General features: G+C 36.9%; 1 protein-coding gene across 4 annotated transcripts in view; it reads left to right on the plus strand.

Annotated features, from left to right (window-relative positions):
- Positions 1 to 20,993, plus strand: part of gramd4a (GRAM domain containing 4a) — a 105,515-nt gene that overhangs the window by 75,356 nt on the left and 9,166 nt on the right. For 3 of the 4 annotated variants that reach the window (XM_061959767.1, XM_061959770.2, XM_061959769.2), the window contains 11 exons: positions 1,384 to 1,445; positions 1,900 to 2,038; positions 2,168 to 2,193; positions 7,422 to 7,513; positions 9,956 to 10,047; positions 10,135 to 10,183; positions 13,034 to 13,105; positions 13,193 to 13,236; positions 13,304 to 13,413; positions 13,524 to 13,678; positions 17,555 to 17,699. In XM_061959767.1, coding sequence (XP_061815751.1) covers positions 1,384 to 1,445; positions 1,900 to 2,038; positions 2,168 to 2,193; positions 7,422 to 7,513; positions 9,956 to 10,047; positions 10,135 to 10,183; positions 13,034 to 13,105; positions 13,193 to 13,236; positions 13,304 to 13,413; positions 13,524 to 13,678; positions 17,555 to 17,699 — 986 coding nt within the window. The remainder of the gene's footprint in view (positions 1 to 1,383; positions 1,446 to 1,899; positions 2,039 to 2,167; positions 2,194 to 7,421; positions 7,514 to 9,955; positions 10,048 to 10,134; positions 10,184 to 13,033; positions 13,106 to 13,192; positions 13,237 to 13,303; positions 13,414 to 13,523; positions 13,679 to 17,554; positions 17,700 to 20,993) is intronic. The other variant, XM_061959768.2, reaches the window with a different exon arrangement.

A 20,993-nucleotide genomic window follows, 5' to 3' on the forward strand; every position in this document is an offset into this window, starting at 1 on the left:
AAGTTAAAGGTGTTTAAAGATAATACAAGCATGTTTAACACATATAGATTCCTTTCTTTCATGAAGACAAGAATATAAGTTGGTGTATTACCTGATTCTGATGACTTGCATTGATTGGAATCAGACAGTAGTGCTGATAACGACCGCATTTTCGAATGGAGGAGGAAAAAAAGTCCTCCTTTCTGTCCAATACCACATGAAAGTGGTTGGTTTTTGGCATCTTATTTGTCCAGCTTCCGTACTCCTTTGTATACACTTTACAAGAAATACATTGTTGGCAAACTCCGTAGCTTGCTAGCTTGTGCACGCCAGCTTTCTGAGACTCTTATTGTGTTAGCGCAACTGTGCAACTGTGCAGTCGGTCTTTGGAGTTTTGACGACAGGTACAGCGCCAGAGTCTGTTGAAATAAAGTGTTTCTCGCCTTCCAGTCGGTAATTTTAATGAGCTGGCAGCAGCCAGCGTCATCTCAGAAGACCCTCGGGTGCCGTGAATGTCAATCAAGTGACGAAAGTGACGTCATAGTGAAGATTTATGATCGCTCATTTTTAGAACTATTTTTTTAATGCCTGGCTGGTGATCGACTGACACACCCTCCGAGATCGACCGGTAGCTCGCGATCGACGTAATGAGCACCCCTGCTCTAAGGTCTACACGTGAAAAATGGACTAAAATAGTTTGCATGGTAATGTTAGCATACTAATTGACAGTTATCATGTACCGAGTACCAAAAGTTAGGACTTTAAGGTGTAAGACTGCAAAATTGGCTAAAAAGCTTAGCATCTGTCGTGTATCAAGTTGTATGATTCGTAAAGTGTACGCCAGCAAAATTTGCTAAAAAAAACCTGTAAAATTAGCTTAAAAGGTTAGCATGTGTCGTGTACCAAGTTATGACTCTTAAAGTGTACGCCTGCAAAAAATAGCTTAAAAAAAGTGTGAAATTAGCTTTAAAAAAAGTTAGCATACTAATGTAAACTAACAGTTAGCATGTGTCAAATACCAAGTTTTATGACTCTTAAAGTGTATGCCTGCATAATTAGCCGAAAAAGTGCAAAATTAGCTAAAAAAATTCCGGGGGAAAAGTTAGTACCGTATTTTTCGGAGTATAAGTCGCACCTGCTGAAAATGCATAATAAAGAAGGAAAAAAACATATATAAATCGCACTGGAGCCCCAAACTATGAAAAAAACTGCGACTTATAGTCCGAAAAATACGGTATGCTTGTCGGTCTCAGGATAGTTTACTATTTTAAAGCATCAGCCCTAATTATATAAAATATCTGTGTTTTGGGGTGGGGGGGATCACAATGTCACAATGCAACTCCCACCAAAGGGAAGTGAAAGTGACATATTTATAGCATTTATTTTATTTTCCATTTCTCTCAGGCTGGAAGATTCCCCGCCGCAGCCTCCCCGAAAACAACAGTCGCCCTCTAATAATGGAACAGGTAAGACCTGAGGGGAGGATGGTGGTTGACAAGAATAGCCCAAGAGGGACAAACAGGAAGTGACGGGAAGGCACTGTCGTTAAGAGTACATTAGTGTACAATAGTCAGCTGGTATTTCTAAAAATAAAAAAGGGGTGTTTCTCCCTGTCTTGTTGCTCAATGTCTATTTTTATCATTGATTGACTGTGTGTGTGTGTGTGTGTGTGTGTGTGTGTGTGTGTGTGTGTGTGTGTGTGTGTGTGTGTGTGTGTGTGTGTGTGTGTGTGTGTGTGTGTGTGTGTGTGTGTGTGTGTGTGTGTGTGTGTGTGTGTGTGTGTGTGTGTGTGTGTGTGTGTGTGTGTGTGTTAATAAGAAGCCTGTGAATTCGAAAATGGGTCACTTTGGGTCCGAAAACAGCTTAAAATCAGCTTTATACTGTCTTTTATGTCTCAGATTACACTGTAGTTTTTTTTAGCAGATAAGCAGCAGAAGGAGGTGTGGAGCTCGCGGCTGCAGAAGTGGCTGTACGAGCGCTTCGGCGTTTACATCGAAGACTTCCGCTTCCAGCCGGAGGAGAGCACGGTGGAGGCCGAGGAACCACTAAGTGCTAAAAGGTGGGAAGGAGCTACTGTGGAGTATCTCCTATCAAGCATCGATCTTTTTGTTCCCGCAGACCACTATCTCATTTATGGTCACTGACATCATTCTAAGAGTGCATTGTTTGTGTTTGTCTCCTCACATAGGCTGACCGAGAACATGAGGCGACTCAGTAAGTACTCAGAGTCACAATTGGGTACATTTAAGTCCATTTGAAATATCATTTCAACTATTTTTTAATCAGGAATGTCGTCTCACGGAATCGGATTGATCTTAGGCTTTTTTCAATTCAACGAGGTTCTGTTGTGTAGGCATATTGGATTTCACTCCCAGCCATACTTGCCAACCCTCCCGAATTTTCCGGGAGATTCCCGAATTTCAGTGCCTCTCCCGAAAATCTCCCGGGACAACCATTCTCCCGAATTTCTCCCGATTTCCAGCCGGACCTGAGTCACGTCCACTTTTCCTCCATATAAACAGCGTGCCGGCCCAGTCACGTTATAACATCTACGGCTTTTGGAGCTCAGTGCGCAACTGCACACACAACAAGAAGAAGACTATTATATACAGGTAAAAGCCAGTAAATTAGAATATTTTGAAAAACTTGATTTATTTCAGTAATTGCATTCAAAAGGTGTAACTTGTACATTATATTTATTCATTGCACACAGACTGATGCATTCAAATGTTTATTTCATTTAATTTTGATGATTTGAAGTGGCAACAAATGAAAATCCAAAATTCCGTGTGTCACAAAATTAGAATATTGTGTAAGGCTAATACAAAAAAGGGATTTTTAGAAATGTTGGCCAACTGAAAAGTATGAAAATGAAAAATATGAGCATGTACAATACTCAATACTTGGTTGGAGCTCCTTTTGCCTCAATTACTGCGTTAATGCGGCGTGGCATGGAGTCGATGAGTTTCTGGCACTGCTCAGGTGTTATGAGAGCACAGGTTGCTCTGATAATGGCCTTCAACTCTTCTACGTTTTTGGGTCTGGCATTCTGCATCTTTCTTTTCACAATACCCCACAGATTTTCTATGGGGCTAAGGTCAGGGGAGTTGGCGGGCCAATTTAGAACAGAAATACCATGGTCCGTAAACCAGGCACGGGTAGATTTTGCGCTGTGTGCAGGTGCCAAGTCCTGTTGGAACTTGAAATCTCCATCTCCATAGAGCAGGTCAGCAGCAGGAAGCATGAAGTGCTCTAAAACTTGCTGGTAGACGGCTGCGTTGACCCTGGATCTCAGGAAACAGAGTGGACCGACACCAGCAGATGACATGGCACCCCAAACCATCACTGATGGTGGAAACTTTACACTAGACTTCAGGCAACGTGGATCCTGTGCCTCTCCTGTCTTCCTCCAGACTCTGGGACCTCGATTTCCAAAGGAAATGCAAAATTTGCTTTCGTCAGAAAACATGACTTTGGACCACTCAGCAGCAGTCCAGCTGGTGTCGGTCCACTCTGTTTCCTGAGATCCAGGGTCAACGCAGCCGTCTACCAGCAAGTTTTAGAGCACTTCATGCTTCCTGCTGCTGACCTGCTCTATGGAGATGGAGATTTCAAGTTCCAACAGGACTTGGCGCCTGCACACAGCGCAAAATCTACCCGTGCCTGGTTTACGGACCATGGTATTTCTGTTCTAAATTGGCCCGCCAACTCCCCTAACCTTAGCCCCATAGAAAATCTGTGGGGTATTGTGAAAAGGAAGATGCAGAATGCCAGACCCAAAAACGCAGAAGAGTTGAAGGCCACTATCAGAGCAACCTGGGCTCTCATAACACCTGAGCAGTGCCAGAAACTCATCGACTCCATGCCACGCCGCATTAACGCAGTAATTGAGGCAAAAGGAGCTCCAACCAAGTATTGAGTATTGTACATGCTCATATTTTTCATTTTCATACTTTTCAGTTGGCCAACATTTCTAAAAATCCCTTTTTTGTATTAGCCTTACACAATATTCTAATTTTGTGACACACGGAATTTTGAATTTTCATTTGTTGCCACTTCAAATCATCAAAATTAAATGAAATAAACATTTGAATGCATCAGTCTGTGTGCAATGAATAAATATAATGTACAAGTTACACCTTTTGAATGCAATTACTGAAATAAATCAAGTTTTTCAAAATATTCCTATGCTTCTTCAAAGGCTGTGCTACTGGCTGCAAAGCATTGCACTTTGAAATACAACAATGAGTAGAGAGGAGTGTTATGTGTGTGTAGATGTGTAAATAAATGAACACGGAAATTCAAGTATTTATTTTATATGTATATATATATATATATATATCAGGGGTCCTCAAGTACAAATCTTGAAGGTCCACAAATGTTTTTTTGAAACAGGCTGGGTCCGTTTATTATCGGTCAAGCTTATATAGTAGCAGGAGGTAGGTAGTTTAACATTTTCTTAAAATTAACAAAAATAAAACAAATATCCAATAAAATACATGAAATATTTTCTTTGAAACAAAAATAAATAAGAACTTTGAAAAAATGTGTCTTCTGCATTTGACCCATCCCTTGATCACCCCCTGGGAGGTGAGGGGAGCAGTGGGCAGCAGTGGCGCTGCGCCCGGGAAGAATTTTTGGTGATTTAACCCCCAATTCCAACCCTTGATGCTGAGTGCCAAGCAGAGAAGAATGCTGGTATGAGCTTTTAAACATAACCCGTCAACTGCTGCCAATCAAATGGTGAATAAGATACTCTTTAGGGTTCATATGTTTGTAAATCTGACTGTGATGAAGTCAGTGCCTCACCAGCCATCAACCTCACCGCACGTCACTGCTCTGTTGCTATTTGTTGTGTCATAGATTTAACAAAAATCTTGCTTGATGTTTCATATGACTTTTTCATTCTCGTGATTTCTTTTTTTCTTAGCTCTGAATCATGAGGAAATGTCTCTTCAAATTTGCGGTGCTCTTTCAGATAGTGACGTTTCAGATTTTCACTTTTCACCAGAGCAACAGTACTGTTGCATATTAGACACATTGGATTGGTACTTGCAGTAGGTAGGATGAAAACATATTGCTCTGTCCATTCTTCCTTGAAACGTCGGTTTTCCCTGTCCACCTTTCTTTTACCAGCCTGAGCCAACTTGGAGCATGCCATTGTGATTTGATTCACATTCAGTGACTGACGAGTGAACAGTTAGCGAAGTAGCGATACGAGACAACTGTGTGCCTGCAGCGAAAGGTTCCAGCACTGTGCACATGTGTATGACCCAGGTGGTAACAGCCTATCAGCGCGTCGTTGTGATAGAGATGACAACCCATACCCCGGAATTAGCCAATCAGAGTGGCGTTCTCTCGCTCTCACTCCGTCTCTCTCTCTTTCTCTCTCTGAGAGAGAGAGAAAGAGAGAGAGAGACGGAGTGAGTGAGACACGAGAAATGTAAACGAAACGTGGAGATATTTGACTAAAAACAACAAAGAACGTTGACTTGCGCTAGCGATAACTCACAGATAAATACAATTATTATATTTTTTTATAATAATTATAATTATAATAATAAAACTTTTTTTATTTTTTATTTTTTTTATTTTATTTTTTTTACTATAATTCGTGCTGGGTCCGGACGGACACGTCGCTGGGTCCGGACATGGACCGCGGTCCGCCTGTTGAGGATCACTGATATATATATATATATATATAAGAAATACTTGATTTTCAGTGAATTCTAGCTATAAATATAGAGGTGGGGTTAATAAAAATGAACCCCGCCCCCCGGCCTCGATCCCCACCTTCTACCAACCTCGTCATGAGCAAGACACTTCTCCTTGCTCCTGATGGGTCGTGGTTAGGACCTTGCATGGCAGCTACCGCCATCAGTGGGTGAATGTGGAAATAGTGTCAAAGCGCTTTGAGCACTTTGAAGGTAGAAAAGCGCTATACAAGTATAACCCATTTACCATTTACACACTTAGATTAACCATGCAATTTACTTTGACCGTACAAGCTCTTTTACCTTAACCACTATACCAGTGATTCTCAAACTGAGGTACGTACGCGTGCGCCATCTAGTGGTACGCCAAAGACTCACTTGACTAAACTACAGTGTTTTATTTTCCTTTATTCAAACTTTGTAATGTTACACTGGCTAAAAGTATTAAAAACCGCTGCCTTGTGTTTAATGAATACTTAGGCCTATTACGCTACTGTATTTAAATGACGGTCATTATGGTGGTACTTGGAGGGACAAGTGTTTTCTGAGGTGGTAGTTGGTGAAAAAAGTTTGAGAACCTTTGCACTATACGGTCAGTGATCATACGTCAGTACAAAAATGAGTGAGAAGAGTCCGACTGGCGTGCTCGCTAGCAAGTTTCACTCCAAAACACAGCCTGAAAGTACTTTAGATCAAATTATTACCAAGTTTTGCGCATATAAATGACATGCATTCAAGTAAAACATTTAAAAACGTTCCCAATTGACATTCTGTAAATAAAAATACTAGGCTCTTTCCTTTAGCAAATTGTTTTCAATATGCAAGCAAAAAAATCACATGTGAGTAATCATGATTAATCTAAATTCCAAAATTCAAATTATCTGATTTAAAAAAATCATAAATTCACAACTCTATTTTTTTATATTGTTTAAAAAAAAAAAAAAAAAAAATATATATATATATATATATATATATTAACATAAACAATGTTCACTAAAACAAAATATTTATTTTGCTATTACTTCTGTTTTCTATATTTTTACCGCTGTTCCTTTTATTTTGTGTTGTAGAATTAAGGCAAATATTGTACCATTATTGAACTTTTTTTAATTATTCTGTTTTAGGAGAAAAAAGTGCTGCCTTTTTAAAATTTGAAAAAATATCCCTGCTTGGCACTCAGCATCAAGGGTTAGAATTGGGGGTTAAATCACCAAAAATGATTCCCGGGTGCGGCACTGCTGCTGCCCACTGCTCCCCTCACCTCCCAGGGGGTGAACAAGGGGATGGGTCAAATGCAGAGGACAAATTTCACCACACCTAGTGTGTGTGTGACAATCATTGGTACTTTAATTAATTTAATTAATGTATTTAATATTTCTAAATACCGTATTTTTTGGAGTATAAGTCACACCAAAGTATAAAGTTGCACCTGCCAAAAATGCATAATAAAGAAGGAAAAAAACATATATACGTCGCACTGGAGCCCGGCCAAACAATGAAAAAAACTGCGACTTATAGTCCGAAAAACGGTAATTGCCCATGACTATGCTACTGTTATATGACTGCAGATGAAAATGAGCTATTTAGCTATAATCTGGTGCAGACCATAGCTGTCTTTGAGCTTAATGTTTCTGTGCATTGTCCCTTCAAATAAAGACTAAACTAAACTGTTCAGGTCTTCAAGTAGCGTGTCTTTGACCATGTTAAATAGGCCTCCTTCTCTTTCAGAACGAGGAGCCAGGCCTGTCACCAACTTCTTAAGGAACCTCTCCGCCTTATCCAATTGGCACTCTGTGTACACCTCAGCGATTGCCTTCATTGTGAGTATTACTGTGATCGCACCTACCACACTGATGCATCATATTGAAAGACCTTTTGCTATATGGTTGTTATTTTTTACTGCTAATCGTCAAAAGCACTACAAAAATAACAAGTGTAGAAGTAGTTGTAGTAGATAGAAGTGCTATTATGACTAGAAACCGTGTCTGTCCATTTTAACAATAAATAAACTACAGTAGTGTTGTCTGCATCTATCGGATATTAGTTTAATATCAGCAAATATATATATACAGGTAAAAGCCAGTAAATTAGAATATTTTGAAAAACTTGATTTATTTCAGTAATTGCATTCAAAAGGTGTAACTTGTACATTATATTTATTCATTGCACACAGACTGATGCATTCAAATGTTTATTTCATTTAATTTTGATGATTTGAAGTGGCAACAAATGAAAATCCAAAATTCCGTGTGTCACAAAATTAGAATATTACTTAAGGCTAATACAAAAAAGGGATTTTTAGAAATGTTGGCCAACTGAAAAGTATGAAAATGAAAATATGAGCATGTACAATACTCAATACTTGGTTGGAGCTCCTTTTGCCTCAATTACTGCGTTAATGCGGCGTGGCATGGAGTCGATGAGTTTCTGGCACTGCTCAGGTGTTATGAGAGCCCAGGTTGCTCTGATATTGGCCTTCAACTCTTCTGCGTTTTTGGGTCTGGAATTCTGCATCTTCCTTTTCACAATACCCCACAGATTTTCTATGGGGCTAAGGTCAGGGGAGTTGGCGGGCCAATTTAGAACAGAAATACCATGATCCGTAAACCAGGCACGGGTAGATTTTGCGCTGTGTGCAGGCGCCAAGTCCTGTTGGAACTTGAAATCTCCATCTCCATAGAGCAGGTCAGCAGCAGGAAGCATGAAGTGTTCTAAAACTTGCTGGTAGACGGCTTCGTTGACCCTGGATCTCAGGAAACAGTGGACCGACACCAGCAGATGACATGGCACCCCAAACCATCACTGATGGTGGAAACTTTACACTAGACTTCAGGCAACGTGGATCCTGTGCCTCTCCTGTCTTCCTCCAGACTCTGGGACCTCGATTTCCAAAGGAAATGCAAAATTTGCATGGTTGGGTGATGGTTTGGGGTGCCATGTCATCTGCTGGTGTCGGTCCACTCTGTTTCCTGAGATCCAGGGTCAACGCAGCCGTCTACCAGCAAGTTTTAGAGCACTTCATGCTTCCTGCTGCTGACCTGCTCTATGGAGATGGAGATTTCAAGTTCCAACAGGACTTGGCGCCTGCACACAGCGCAAAATCTACCCGTGCCTGGTTTACGGACCATGGTATTTCTGTTCTAAATTGGCCCGCCAACTCCCCTGACCTTAGCCCCATAGAAAATCTGTGGGGTATTGTGAAAAGGAAGATGCAGAATGCCAGACCCAAAAACGCAGAAGAGTTGAAGGCCACTATCAGAGCAACCTGGGCTCTCATAACACCTGAGCAGTGCCAGAAACTCATCGACTCCATGCCACGCCGCATTAACGCAGTAATTGAGGCAAAAGGAGCTCCAACCAAGTATTGAGTATTGTACATGCTCATATTTTTCATTTTCATACTTTTCAGTTGGCCAACATTTCTAAAAATCCCTTTTTTGTATTAGCCTTAAGTAATATTCTAATTTTGTGACACACGGAATTTTGGATTTTCATTTGTTGCCACTTCAAATCATCAAAATTAAATGAAATAAACATTTGAATGCATCAGTCTGTGTGCAATGAATAAATATAATGTACAAGTTACACCTTTTGAATGCAATTACTGAAATAAATCGAGTTTTTCAAAATATTCTAATTTACTGGCTTTTACCTGTGTATATATACCGTACATCAGATTTTATCATCTAAAACCTCCAAAATAAGCGCTCTGATTCATGCAATTTTTTCTTGTATTGTAACATGGTAGACTAAAAAGGCTACTAAGCGCTTGCAGCTACACAACAGCTAAGCACACAATAGCACAACAAGATAAACATAGTGTCCTTAATTGATCAATACTGCAGTCTAAAACAGCACATTTGTTAATACAAGCACGTATCAAATAATTAAAATTGCATATTATTTACACATACAACATTTTAAAGGGTAGAAGCGTATTAGAAAGTATCCAGTATCAAACGTGTCCGCATCTTTTAAACTTGCTGCGTCATGAGCTTAACCTAATGAATTATTTTGGTGTCGCTAAATAAAAATAATTACCACAACACTTCAACTTAAAGACTAAAAAAGCTATTCCAGATGGTTATGAATAAATATGTGGATATACCGTTGAGTAATTTTACTTGATCAAGCCTTTTCTAACATTAAACACTACAGAATAATAAAAGTATGTTTGATTTTTGTATCGGATCATTATCAGTATCGGATAATACTCAAGGTGCCAATATTCAATATAAACCATTTTTTTGTTGTTTTTGCAGATTTACATGAACGCTGCTTGGCACGGCTGGGCCATTCCAATGCTCCTCTTCCTAGCCATCCTGCGCTTGTCCTTAAATTACCTCATCGCTAGGTAATCAGTCATCTGAAGCACATTAACCTGGGAAATATGTAAAGAGAATAATATTCTAATATTGTTTGATATGATGGTGTTCTTCAGAGGTTGGAGGATCCAATGGAGCATTGTGCCTGAGGTCTCTGAGCCGATGGTAAGTAAGCGCATTAGCGTTCAACTTTGGAAACATGTTGTTTTTTTACCGAAAAAATCAGGGGATACTTTTATTTTGTTGCATTTGGTTGTGTTTTAATGTGAAAAAGATTGAGTTTGTGGTATTTTTCTTTTTTTCCCTCCCTACTTTTTTCAACAATGGATTTAATCTTTAACCAAGAATTGTTGGAATATTGTATTTTAGTGGCTTTAACAATTGAACAAATTTTAAGCCGTTACAGTTTTTATTTGTAAGCAAATTTAATATTGAGATTATTAGTACTACCTATTAAATGTCAAATTTTTAATTGCATTTTAGCCATTACATTTGTATTTAATATATTATTTTGTATTCAGATATTTTGGAAAATTACTATTTTCTGTCCTTTTTTTTATTGTTTAAAATGTGGAATTTGAATATTTTTTATTTCCTCTTATGTGAAATTACAATATTAAGTACATTTTACAAAGTATTTGCGAGGGAAACATTTTAATGTAATAAAATGTATACAAAAAATGCTATATATATTTTTTTAAATACATGTATTTAATGCCTATTTCTGTCACGCTGAAAAACAACCATTCTCCCTCTTATAAGTTTTAGTTCAATATTTATCATTTTTATTACCTGGGATGTAGAATTAATTCTAATTGGAAAAACATATTCAACAATATTTTATAGACATTCATATAAAATAGATAATATTTAAAAAAAAAAAAAAAAATCATTAAATGTTGTAAAATTTATAACATTTTAGCCATTGCATTTGTATTTATTTGGCCTATTAGTAGTCATTATATTTACCTGTACAGTCATGATGGGGGAAAAATCATGTTCAATATTCATTGTGTGTCATTTATTTTTATTTCCTCTAAACTTGTGAAACATATAATATAGAAATTAAATATAGACTAAAATGAAAAAAATGGCGATTATTACTTATTGAAAGTAGTTTAAAAAAATTGCTGTTACATTTGTATTTAATGCCTATCTGTATTTCTGTATCAAATCATGTTGGAAAACAGCTAATAAAACTCTTAATAGTTATTTAGTTTTAGTTTGGTATTTATAATTTTCATTTTCTACTATGTGGAATTAATTTTAATACAAAAATAATATTTTATTTCATTCATATAAAATAAACAAAAATACTATATTAAAAACATTATTAAATGTGGTAAAAAAGAATATTTTTACATTTTAAGCCATTCCATTTTTATTCCAAAAAAATATGTAGAAATTATCATTATTATTACTCATTATTTTTTATTATATTTTAGCCATTACATTTGTATTTAATATATTATTTTGTATTCAGATATTTTGGAAAATTACTATTTTCTGTCCTTTTTTTTATTGTTTAAAATGTGGAATTTGAATGTATTTTTTTATTTCCTCTTATGTGAAATTACAATATTAAGTACATTTTACAAAGTATTTGCGAGGGAAACATTTTAATGTAATAAAATGTATACAAAAAATGCTATATATTTTTTTTTAAATACATGTATTTAATGCCTATTTCTGTCACGCTGAAAAACAACCATTCTCCCTCTTATAAGTTTTAGTTCAATATTTATCATTTTTATTACCTGGGATGTAGAATTAATTCTAATTGGAAAAACATATTCAACAATATTTTATAGACATTCATATAAAATAGATAATATTAAAAAAAAAAAAAAAATCATTAAATGTTGTAAAATTTACAACATTTTAGCCATTGCATTTGTATTTATTTGGCCTATTAGTAGTCATTATATTTACCTGTACATTCATGATGGGGGAAAAATCATGTTCAATATTCATTGTGTGTAATTTATTTTTATTTCCTCTAAACTTGTGAAACATCTAATGTAGAAATTAAATATAGACTAAAATGAAAAAAATGGCGATTATTACTTATTGAAAGTAATTTAAAAAAATTGCTGTTACATTTGTATTTAATGCCTATCTGTATTTCTGTATCAACTCATGTTGGAAAACAGCTAATAAAACTCTTAATAGTTATTTAGTTTTAGTTTGGTATTTATAATTTTCATTTTCTACTATGTGGAATTAATTTTAATACAAAAATAATATTTTATTTCATTCATATAAAATAAACAAAAATACTATATTAAAAACATTATTAAATGTGTTAAAAAAGAATATTTTTACATTTTAAGCCATTCCATTTTTATTCCAAAAAAATATGTAGAAATGATCATTATTATTACTCATTATTTTTTTATTATATTTTAGCCATTTAGAATTCAATAGCTTCTCCTGTACACAGTCATGATGAAAAATAACATAACAATGTTTACAATATTATATACAATATTTATTTTGTTTAATTTATCATTTTTATTTCATTTTTAACTTGTCAAAATCTGATAAAGAAATAAAATATAGACTTTAATGAAAAAATTGTGATTATTCTTATTATAAGTCATTTAAAAAAGATTTTAGTGAATACTTTTGTATTTAATGCCTATTTGTCTGTAACAAGTCATGTTGAAAAACGATTTTACCTCTTAGAATATTTAGTTTTACCTAAGTATTTATTATTTTAATTTTCTAATTATTATTTTCAAATACAAAATCATATTTTCAAATACAAAATCATATTTACTTTAATTTATATAGAATAGACAGAAGTTAATATTAAAAAAAACATTAAATATGGTAAAGATTATTTATTAAATTTTAACCAGTACCTTTTTTTAATGAAAAAAATAAAATGTAGAAATGATAATTATTATTCCATATTAAATGACGTATTGATGTGTAAATGAAATTTTAACCATTTAGTATTCAATATATTTTTCTTCTTCTATTGTTGTGAATCCCGTTTGTGCTCTGCAGGACCCTCCAAAGGAAGACCTGACTGTGTCCGAGAAGTTTCAGCTCGTACTTGACGTCGCACAAAAAGCGCAGGTGCAACTTAGCTTTGAAAAAAACGACGAAATAAACAACTCTTAACTTGACTACTAGTTGTTGATGCAACACTTTTTCTTCATACAGAACCTCTTTGGCAAGATGTCGGATGTTTTAGAGAAGATAAAAAAGTAAGAACATTTTTGTTCAAAGAGGTTTGAATATTTTTGTTGATGGCTTGGTATTTTTCTGTGGCAGCCTCTTCATGTGGGTGCAGCCGGAGAGCACCCGGAAACTGTACATCTGCCTGTGGGTGGCTTTCATCACCTCCTGCGTCCTGCCGTACAAACTGATGGGCTTCATGATCGGTACAAACACAACTTAAGTCCTCCGTCGTGCTTTCAATAATCAGTAATCCGTGCATGCAGCCCTAGCTAATATTGCATATCTAATATTATCCTCATATTGTCCTCTGTAGGCCTGTATGCCGGCATCAAGTTCTTCATCATAGACTTCATCTTCAAGAGCTGCCCGAAGCTGCGCGACAAGTACGACACCCCTTACATTGTGTGGAACAGCCTCCCGACAGACCCCCAGCTCAAAGAGCGGACCAACGCCACTGTGTCACGGCGGGTAAGAGCCTCGTCCGCCACGTTTCTCTCGCGCTTTCTCACACAGAGAAACGGCTTAGTCGCGCAAAATATGCCTAATGCGGGATTATTTCTACTGTCGCTAATGCAAAAAGCAGACATTTAATCAGGTGCGTACCTGTTACAAGGCTTTGTATTTGCATCACAATCCGTCTGCATGGAGGTCCGCCCCAGCTTTGACTTGCACAATAGATGAAGGAAGGAAATCTCTTAATATTACTGTAGTATTTTAAATGGCTGTCCATTCAGCCACTATATCACGTGACTCCATGACAGCAGAATACAATAGGCATCAAGTAAAACTGTATTCCATACAATTCAATCTTTTTTTTTTTTTCTCGACATGTATTGATTTTTTTTTAAATATTGATTTTAGTCTTTTAAATGTCTATAAAATATTTTTAATATTTTGTATTTCAATTAATTGTACATAGGAGAAAATAATAATTACTTAACAATACATATAAGAGGTTAAATAGTTGTTTTTCAACATGACTTGATGCAGACATATAGATAGGCATTAAATACAAATATAATAGCTAAACTATATATTTTTTATATTAATTGCTATTTTTATTTTATTTTAGTCTATTATATTTTAATATGTATAGCGGATTTTTACAAATTTAGAAAGGAGGAAATGAAAATGGCAAATTAAACAAAATAAATCCATCCATCCATTTTCTACCGCTTATTCCCTTTGGGGTCGCGGGGGGCGCTGGAGCCTATCTCAGCTACAATCGGGCGGAAGGCGAAGTACACCCTGGACAAGTCGCCACCTCATCGCAGGGCCAACAAAATAAATATTCAAACTAAATATACAAAAAGGTATTGAATATTAAGTGGCTAAAATGTATTGTAAATAATACTCATTAATTAGTAATAATCATTTCTACATAATGTTTTGATAAATTAAAAATGTAATTATTTTAACCACATTTGATATATTTTTTTAATAATTGATTTTTGTGTGTTTTATATGAATGTCTATAACATTTTTCTACATTTTGTAGTAGAATTAAGTGTACATCTTAAAAAATAAAAATAATGAATACTTAACTAAAACTTTATGAATATTATAAGCGAGAAAGTAGTTGGTTTTCTTGCGTGACAGAAATAGACATTGAATACAAATGTGATGGCTAAAATCAATTTTTTAAAGTATTAATAAACATTTTTATATTTAGTTCTATTCAATTATATTTATAATTGTGTAGCAATCTTTTACAATATTACTTAATACTTAAATTTTACATAGAAGGAAACAAATTAATTCAAATTCAACAAAATAAACTCTAAAAATGAAAAAAGAAGTTTTAATTTTAACTGTATACAGAAGGTATTACATACAAAAGTAATGGCTAAACTGTAATTAAAAATTCATCGTGGCATATAATGAGTAGTAAAATGTTCTATGTTACGTTTTTATAAATAAAAATATATTGGCTAGAATTTAATTAAATCGTTTACTAAAATAAAACATTGCAACAATTCTCGATCAAATATTAAATCCATTATTTAAAAAGTGTGTGTGGCAGGGTGTATCTCACAAACTAAACATTTTCACATTCACACTCTTACCAACTGCAACAAAATAAAAGTATACACATATTTTTTGTTAGTAGAAAACATGTTTCCAAAATTACTGTATAATATTTGTTTAAAGGTAACTTTCTGTTTCAATCCATTCGCCAACAAACGAATCTGGCCTGAATACAGGTAAAAGTCAGTAAATTAGAATATTTTGAAAAACTTGATTTATTTCAGTAATTGCATTCAAAAGGTGTAACTTGTACATTATATTTATTCATTGCACACAGACTGATGCATTCAAATGTTTATTTCATATAATTTTGATGATTTGAAGTGGCAACAAATGAAAATCCAAAATTCCGTGTGTCACAAAATTAGAATATTACTTAAGGCTAATACAAAAAAGGGATTTTTACAAATGTTGGCCAACTGAAAAGTATGAAAATGAAAAATATGAGCATGTACAATACTCAATACTTGGTTGGAGCTCCTTTTGCCTCAATTACTGCGTTAATGCGGCGTGGCATGGAGTCGATGAGTTTCTGGCACTGCTCAGGTGTTATGAGAGCCCAGGTTGCTCTGATAGTGGCCTTCAACTCGTCTGCGTTTTTGGGTCTGGCATTCTGCATCTTCCTTTTCACAATACCCCACAGATTTTCTATGGGGCTAAGGTCAGGGGAGTTGGCGGGCCAATTTAGAACAGAAATACCATGGTCCGTAAACCAGGCACGGGTAGATTTTGCGCTGTGTGCAGGCGCCAAGTCCTGTTGGAACTTGAAATCTCCATCTCCATAGAGCAGGTCAGCAGCAGGAAGCATGAAGTGCTCTAAAACTTGCTGGTAGACGGCTGCGTTGACCCTGGATCTCAGGAAACAGAGTGGACCGACACCAGCAGATGACATGGCACCCCAAACCATCACTGATGGTGGAAACTTTACACTAGACTTCAGGCAACGTGGATCCTGTGCCTCTCCTGTCTTCCTCCAGACTCTGGGACCTCGATTTCCAAAGGAAATGCAAAATTTGCATGGTTGGGTGATGGTTTGGGGTGCCATGTCATCTGCTGGTGTCGGTCCACTCTGTTTCCTGAGATCCAGGGTCAACGCAGCCGTCTACCAGCAAGTTTTAGAGCACTTCATGCTTCCTGCTGCTGACCTGCTCTATGGAGATGGAGTTTTCAAGTTCCAACAGGACTTGGCGCCTGCACACAGCGCAAAATCTACCCGTGCCTGGTTTACGGACCATGGTATTTCTGTTCTAAATTGGCCCGCCAACTCCCCTGACCTTAGCCCCATAGAAAATCTGTGGGGTATTGTGAAAAGGAAGATGCAGAATGCCAGACCCAAAAACGCAGAAGAGTTGAAGGCCACTATCAGAGCAACCTGGGCTCTCATAACACCTGAGCAGTGCCAGAAACTCATCGACTCCATGCCACGCCGCATTAACGCAGTAATTGAGGCAAAAGGAGCTCCAACCAAGTATTGAGTATTGTACATGCTCATATTTTTCATTTTCATACTTTTCAGTTGGCCAACATTTCTAAAAATTCCTTTTTTGTATTAGCCTTAAGTAATATTCTAATTTTGTGACACACGGAATTTTGGATTTTCATTTGTTGCCACTTCAAATCATCAAAATTAAATGAAATAAACATTTGAATGCATCAGTCTGTGTGCAATGAATAAATATAATGTACAAGTTACACCTTTTGAATGCAATTACTGAAATAAATCAAGTTTTTCAAAATATTCTAATTTACTGGCTTTTACCTGTACATGAAAACATTTTCCATGATAATCATTGCAAGAACTCGAGTGCTGCTCACTACTGCCCCGTGTGGCAGAGTGATGAACGCATCTATCGTCACTGCCATCAATAATGCATCAAAGGCGCCCCACTTCATGCTGAGAGCTGGACATCAGAGAGTGTGTGTGTGTGAGTGTGTGTGCGTGCGTGTTTGCTGTGGCATCAGTCACAGGTGTCCTCTGTTCTTTCTTCCTCTCAGCTCTCTGCCACAGAGAAGGTAGGGTCTTTGGTGTGTCTCCCTCTGGTTCCTCTACTGTGCCTGAGTGTGGCACCTACTGTCGCCATGTCGATAAGACAATGGATCAAACAGTCTTCAAGCGTGAAGCTTGCATCCATTCTCTTAGAGGCTTCTTGAAGACCAGTGGCCCGTAGCGTCACGCCATATTAGGTCCTTCCTTTGTGCCCCTCAATTGTTGACGTTTGCTCCTACAACCAACTAGACAATAGTTGGAGAGTTTCACTTGTGTTAGGTCTGTTGCTACCGTCTCTCATTGTTTTGTTGTCTTTTTTCCTTTTGTAGGTGCAGCCGGTGGCTTCCCGAGGCAGCCTGGCCGCCGTGCCGTGCGGCGTGAACCGAGAAGAGGAGACGGGGCGCTCCCACAGCACCAAGAAGGGAGCCTTCCATGAGATCTTTAACCTACCGGAGCTGGAGCGCCCTCTAGCTGGTAAATACATGCATGCAGTATGCAACAGAGTATCTCATTTGAATGTTTATTTTGTGTTGTCAGAGTGTGACCGCCCTCTAGTGGGTATATACATACATGCAATATGCAACAAAATATCTTCATTTGATGTTTACTTACTTTATTTTTGTGTTGTCAGTGTGAGCACCCTCTAGCACAGACCTGTGCAAATTAGGGCCCGGGGGCCACATGCGGCCCGTTAAGCTTTTCAATCTGGCCCGCCGGACATTCCCAAATTTTTTTTTTAGATCTTTAAGATGGAAACTGTAGCTGACATTATGATGTGCAGTCATGTTTTCTAATGACCGTAAGTCTTGAACTATAATAAGTATTTCAATGGTTGGAATCTGCGCTTTTAGATGATGTAGCAGTTACTATGGTAATCTAATTAGTTACTATGGTAATCTATATAGTTACTATGGTCATCTAAGTAGTTACTATGGTAATCTACGTCACAGCAGCTCGGACGAGGCACCAAGCAGTGTGGGCGGGAAGCGTTTCCACAGACGCGGAAGGAGATTTTCACAACAAAGTTCTAAAGCTTAGTGATGTATCAGATATATCAGATTGTAGGTGGGGTTTATTTTGTACCCTTCGCGTTCATATTTCACTGTTTGTTGCGTTTCACTTGATTGTAAAATATGTCGATCGAAAGGGGGTGTGACATTCATATTTTGTCAATATTCAATGTTTTATCGTTCATAGAAACATGTAATATTCCAATTAGTTTTTTAAGGCGGTCTGTCATAACGTTTTTAGCATCTAATCAGACATTATTGTGAGGTTTTGTATTAGTGTCCCTAAAAATAGATATACCGGCCCCCAGACACATTTTTTTCTCTAAATGTGGCCCCCGAGTCTGCTTTAGCAGGTTAATACATACATGCAATATGCAACAAAATATCTTATTTTGATGTTTATTTTGTGTTGTCAGAGTGTGACCACCCTCTAGTGGGTATATACATACATGCAATATGCAACAAAATATCTTATTTTGATGTTTATTTTGTGTTGTCAGAGTGTGACCACCCTCTAGTGGGTATATACATACATGCAATATGCAACAAAATATCTTAATTTGATGTTTACTTACTTTATTTTTCTGTTGTCAGTGTGAGCACCCTCTAGCAGGTATTTACATACATGCAATATGCAACAAAATATTTTATTTTTATGTTTTTTTTGTGTTGTCAGAGTGCAATATACATGCAATATGCGACAAAATATCTTATTTTGATGTTTATTTTGTGTTGTTAGAGTGTGACCGCCCTCTAGTGGGTATATACACACATGCAAAATATCTTATTTTGATGTTTACTTACTTTAATATTTTTTTTCTTGTCAGTGTGAGCGTTCTATAGTGGGTAAATACATACATGCAATATGCAAGAAAATATCTAATTTTGACGTTTGTTTACTTTATTTGTGTTGTCACTGTTAGCGCCCTCCAGTGGTATATAAATGCATACATGCAATGCAACAAAGTTACTAATTTTGATCTTTATCTACTTATTGTCTTTTCCGGACTATAGAGCACTACATTTTAGACGAAGAAAATATTTTTCCATATATAAGCCACAGATATATACGTTGTTCAATGTGTTATTTACACAAAAATATTTTATAAATGTTTTTTACATACTTTAAACGGTGTCTGTAAACGGCCCCCCAGCATCCAGGAAGTCCCAAGTTAAAAATTTTTATTTTTATTTTTATTTATTTTTTTTTAATTGTTTTATTTTATTTTTTTTAAATCTTTCCTTTCTAATCCATTTTCTACCGCTTGTTACTCTTGGTGTCTCCTAGCCGCTAAGGCAAATCATATTGTCTAAAAATGAATTTTCCCATCGATAACGTGACAATGTTAAATGTTGATGAACATTAATGTTAAATGCCAAAACGGATTATAAAGACAATGTGTGTATATATACAGGTAAAAGCCAGTAAATTAGAATATTTTGAAAAACTTGATTTATTTCAGTAATTGCATTCAAAAGGTGTAACTTGTACATTATATTTATTCATTGCACACAGACTGATGCATTCAAATGTTTATTTCATTTAATTTTGATGATTTGAAGTGGCAACAAATGAAAATCCAAAATTCCGTGTGTCACAAAATTAGAATATTACTTAAGGCTAATACAAAAAAGGGATTTTTAGAAATGTTGGCCAACTGAAAAGTATGAAAATGAAAAATATGAGCATGTACAATACTCAATACTTGGTTGGAGCTCCTTTTGCCTCAATTACTGCGTTAATGCGGCGTGGCATGGAGTCGATGAGTTTCTGGCACTGCTCAGGTGTTATGAGAGCCCAGGTTGCTCTGATAGTGGCCTTCAACTCTTCTGCGTTTTTGGGTCTGGCATTCTGCATCTTCCTTTTCACAATACCCCACAGATTTTCTATGGGGCTAAGGTCAGGGGAGTTGGCGGGCCAATTTAGAACAGAAATACCATGGTCCGTAAACCAGGCACGGGTAGATTTTGCGCTGTGTGCAGGCGCCAAGTCCTGTTGGAACTTGAAATCTCCATCTCCATAGAGCAGGTCAGCAGCAGGAAGCATGAAGTGCTCTAAAACTTGCTGGTAGACGGCTGCGTTGACCCTGGATCTCAGGAAACAGAGTGGACCGACACCAGCAGATGACATGGCACCCCAAACCATCACCCAACCATGCAAATTTTGCATTTCCTTTAGAAATCGAGGTCCCAGAGTCTGGAGGAAGACAGGAGAGGCACAGGATCCACGTTGCCTGAAGTCTAGTGTAAAGTTTCCACCATCAGTGATGGTTTGGGGTGCCATGTCATCTGCTGGTGTCGGTCCACTCTGTTTCCTGAGATCCAGGGTCAACGCAGCCGTCTACCAGCAAGTTTTAGAGCACTTCATGCTTCCTGCTGCTGACCTGCTCTATGGAGATGGAGATTTCAAGTTCCAACAGGACTTGGCGCCTGCACACAGCGCAAAATCTACCCGTGCCTGGTTTACGGACCATGGTATTTCTGTTCTAAATTGGCCCGCCAACTCCCCTGACCTTAGAGCCCCATAGAAAATCTGTGGGGTATTGTGAAAAGGAAGATGCAGAATGCCAGACCCAAAAACGCAGAAGAGTTGAAGGCCACTATCAGAGCAACCTGGGCTCTCATAACACCTGAGCAGTGCCAGAAACTCATCGACTCCATGCCACGCCGCATTAACGCAGTAATTGAGGCAAAAGGAGCTCCAACCAAGTATTGAGTATTGTACATGCTCATATTTTTCATTTTCATACTTTTCAGT

Source organism: Nerophis lumbriciformis, linkage group LG05 (assembly GCF_033978685.3).
Source record: "Nerophis lumbriciformis linkage group LG05, RoL_Nlum_v2.1, whole genome shotgun sequence".
In the NCBI taxonomy this organism is placed as follows: domain Eukaryota; kingdom Metazoa; phylum Chordata; class Actinopteri; order Syngnathiformes; family Syngnathidae; genus Nerophis; species Nerophis lumbriciformis.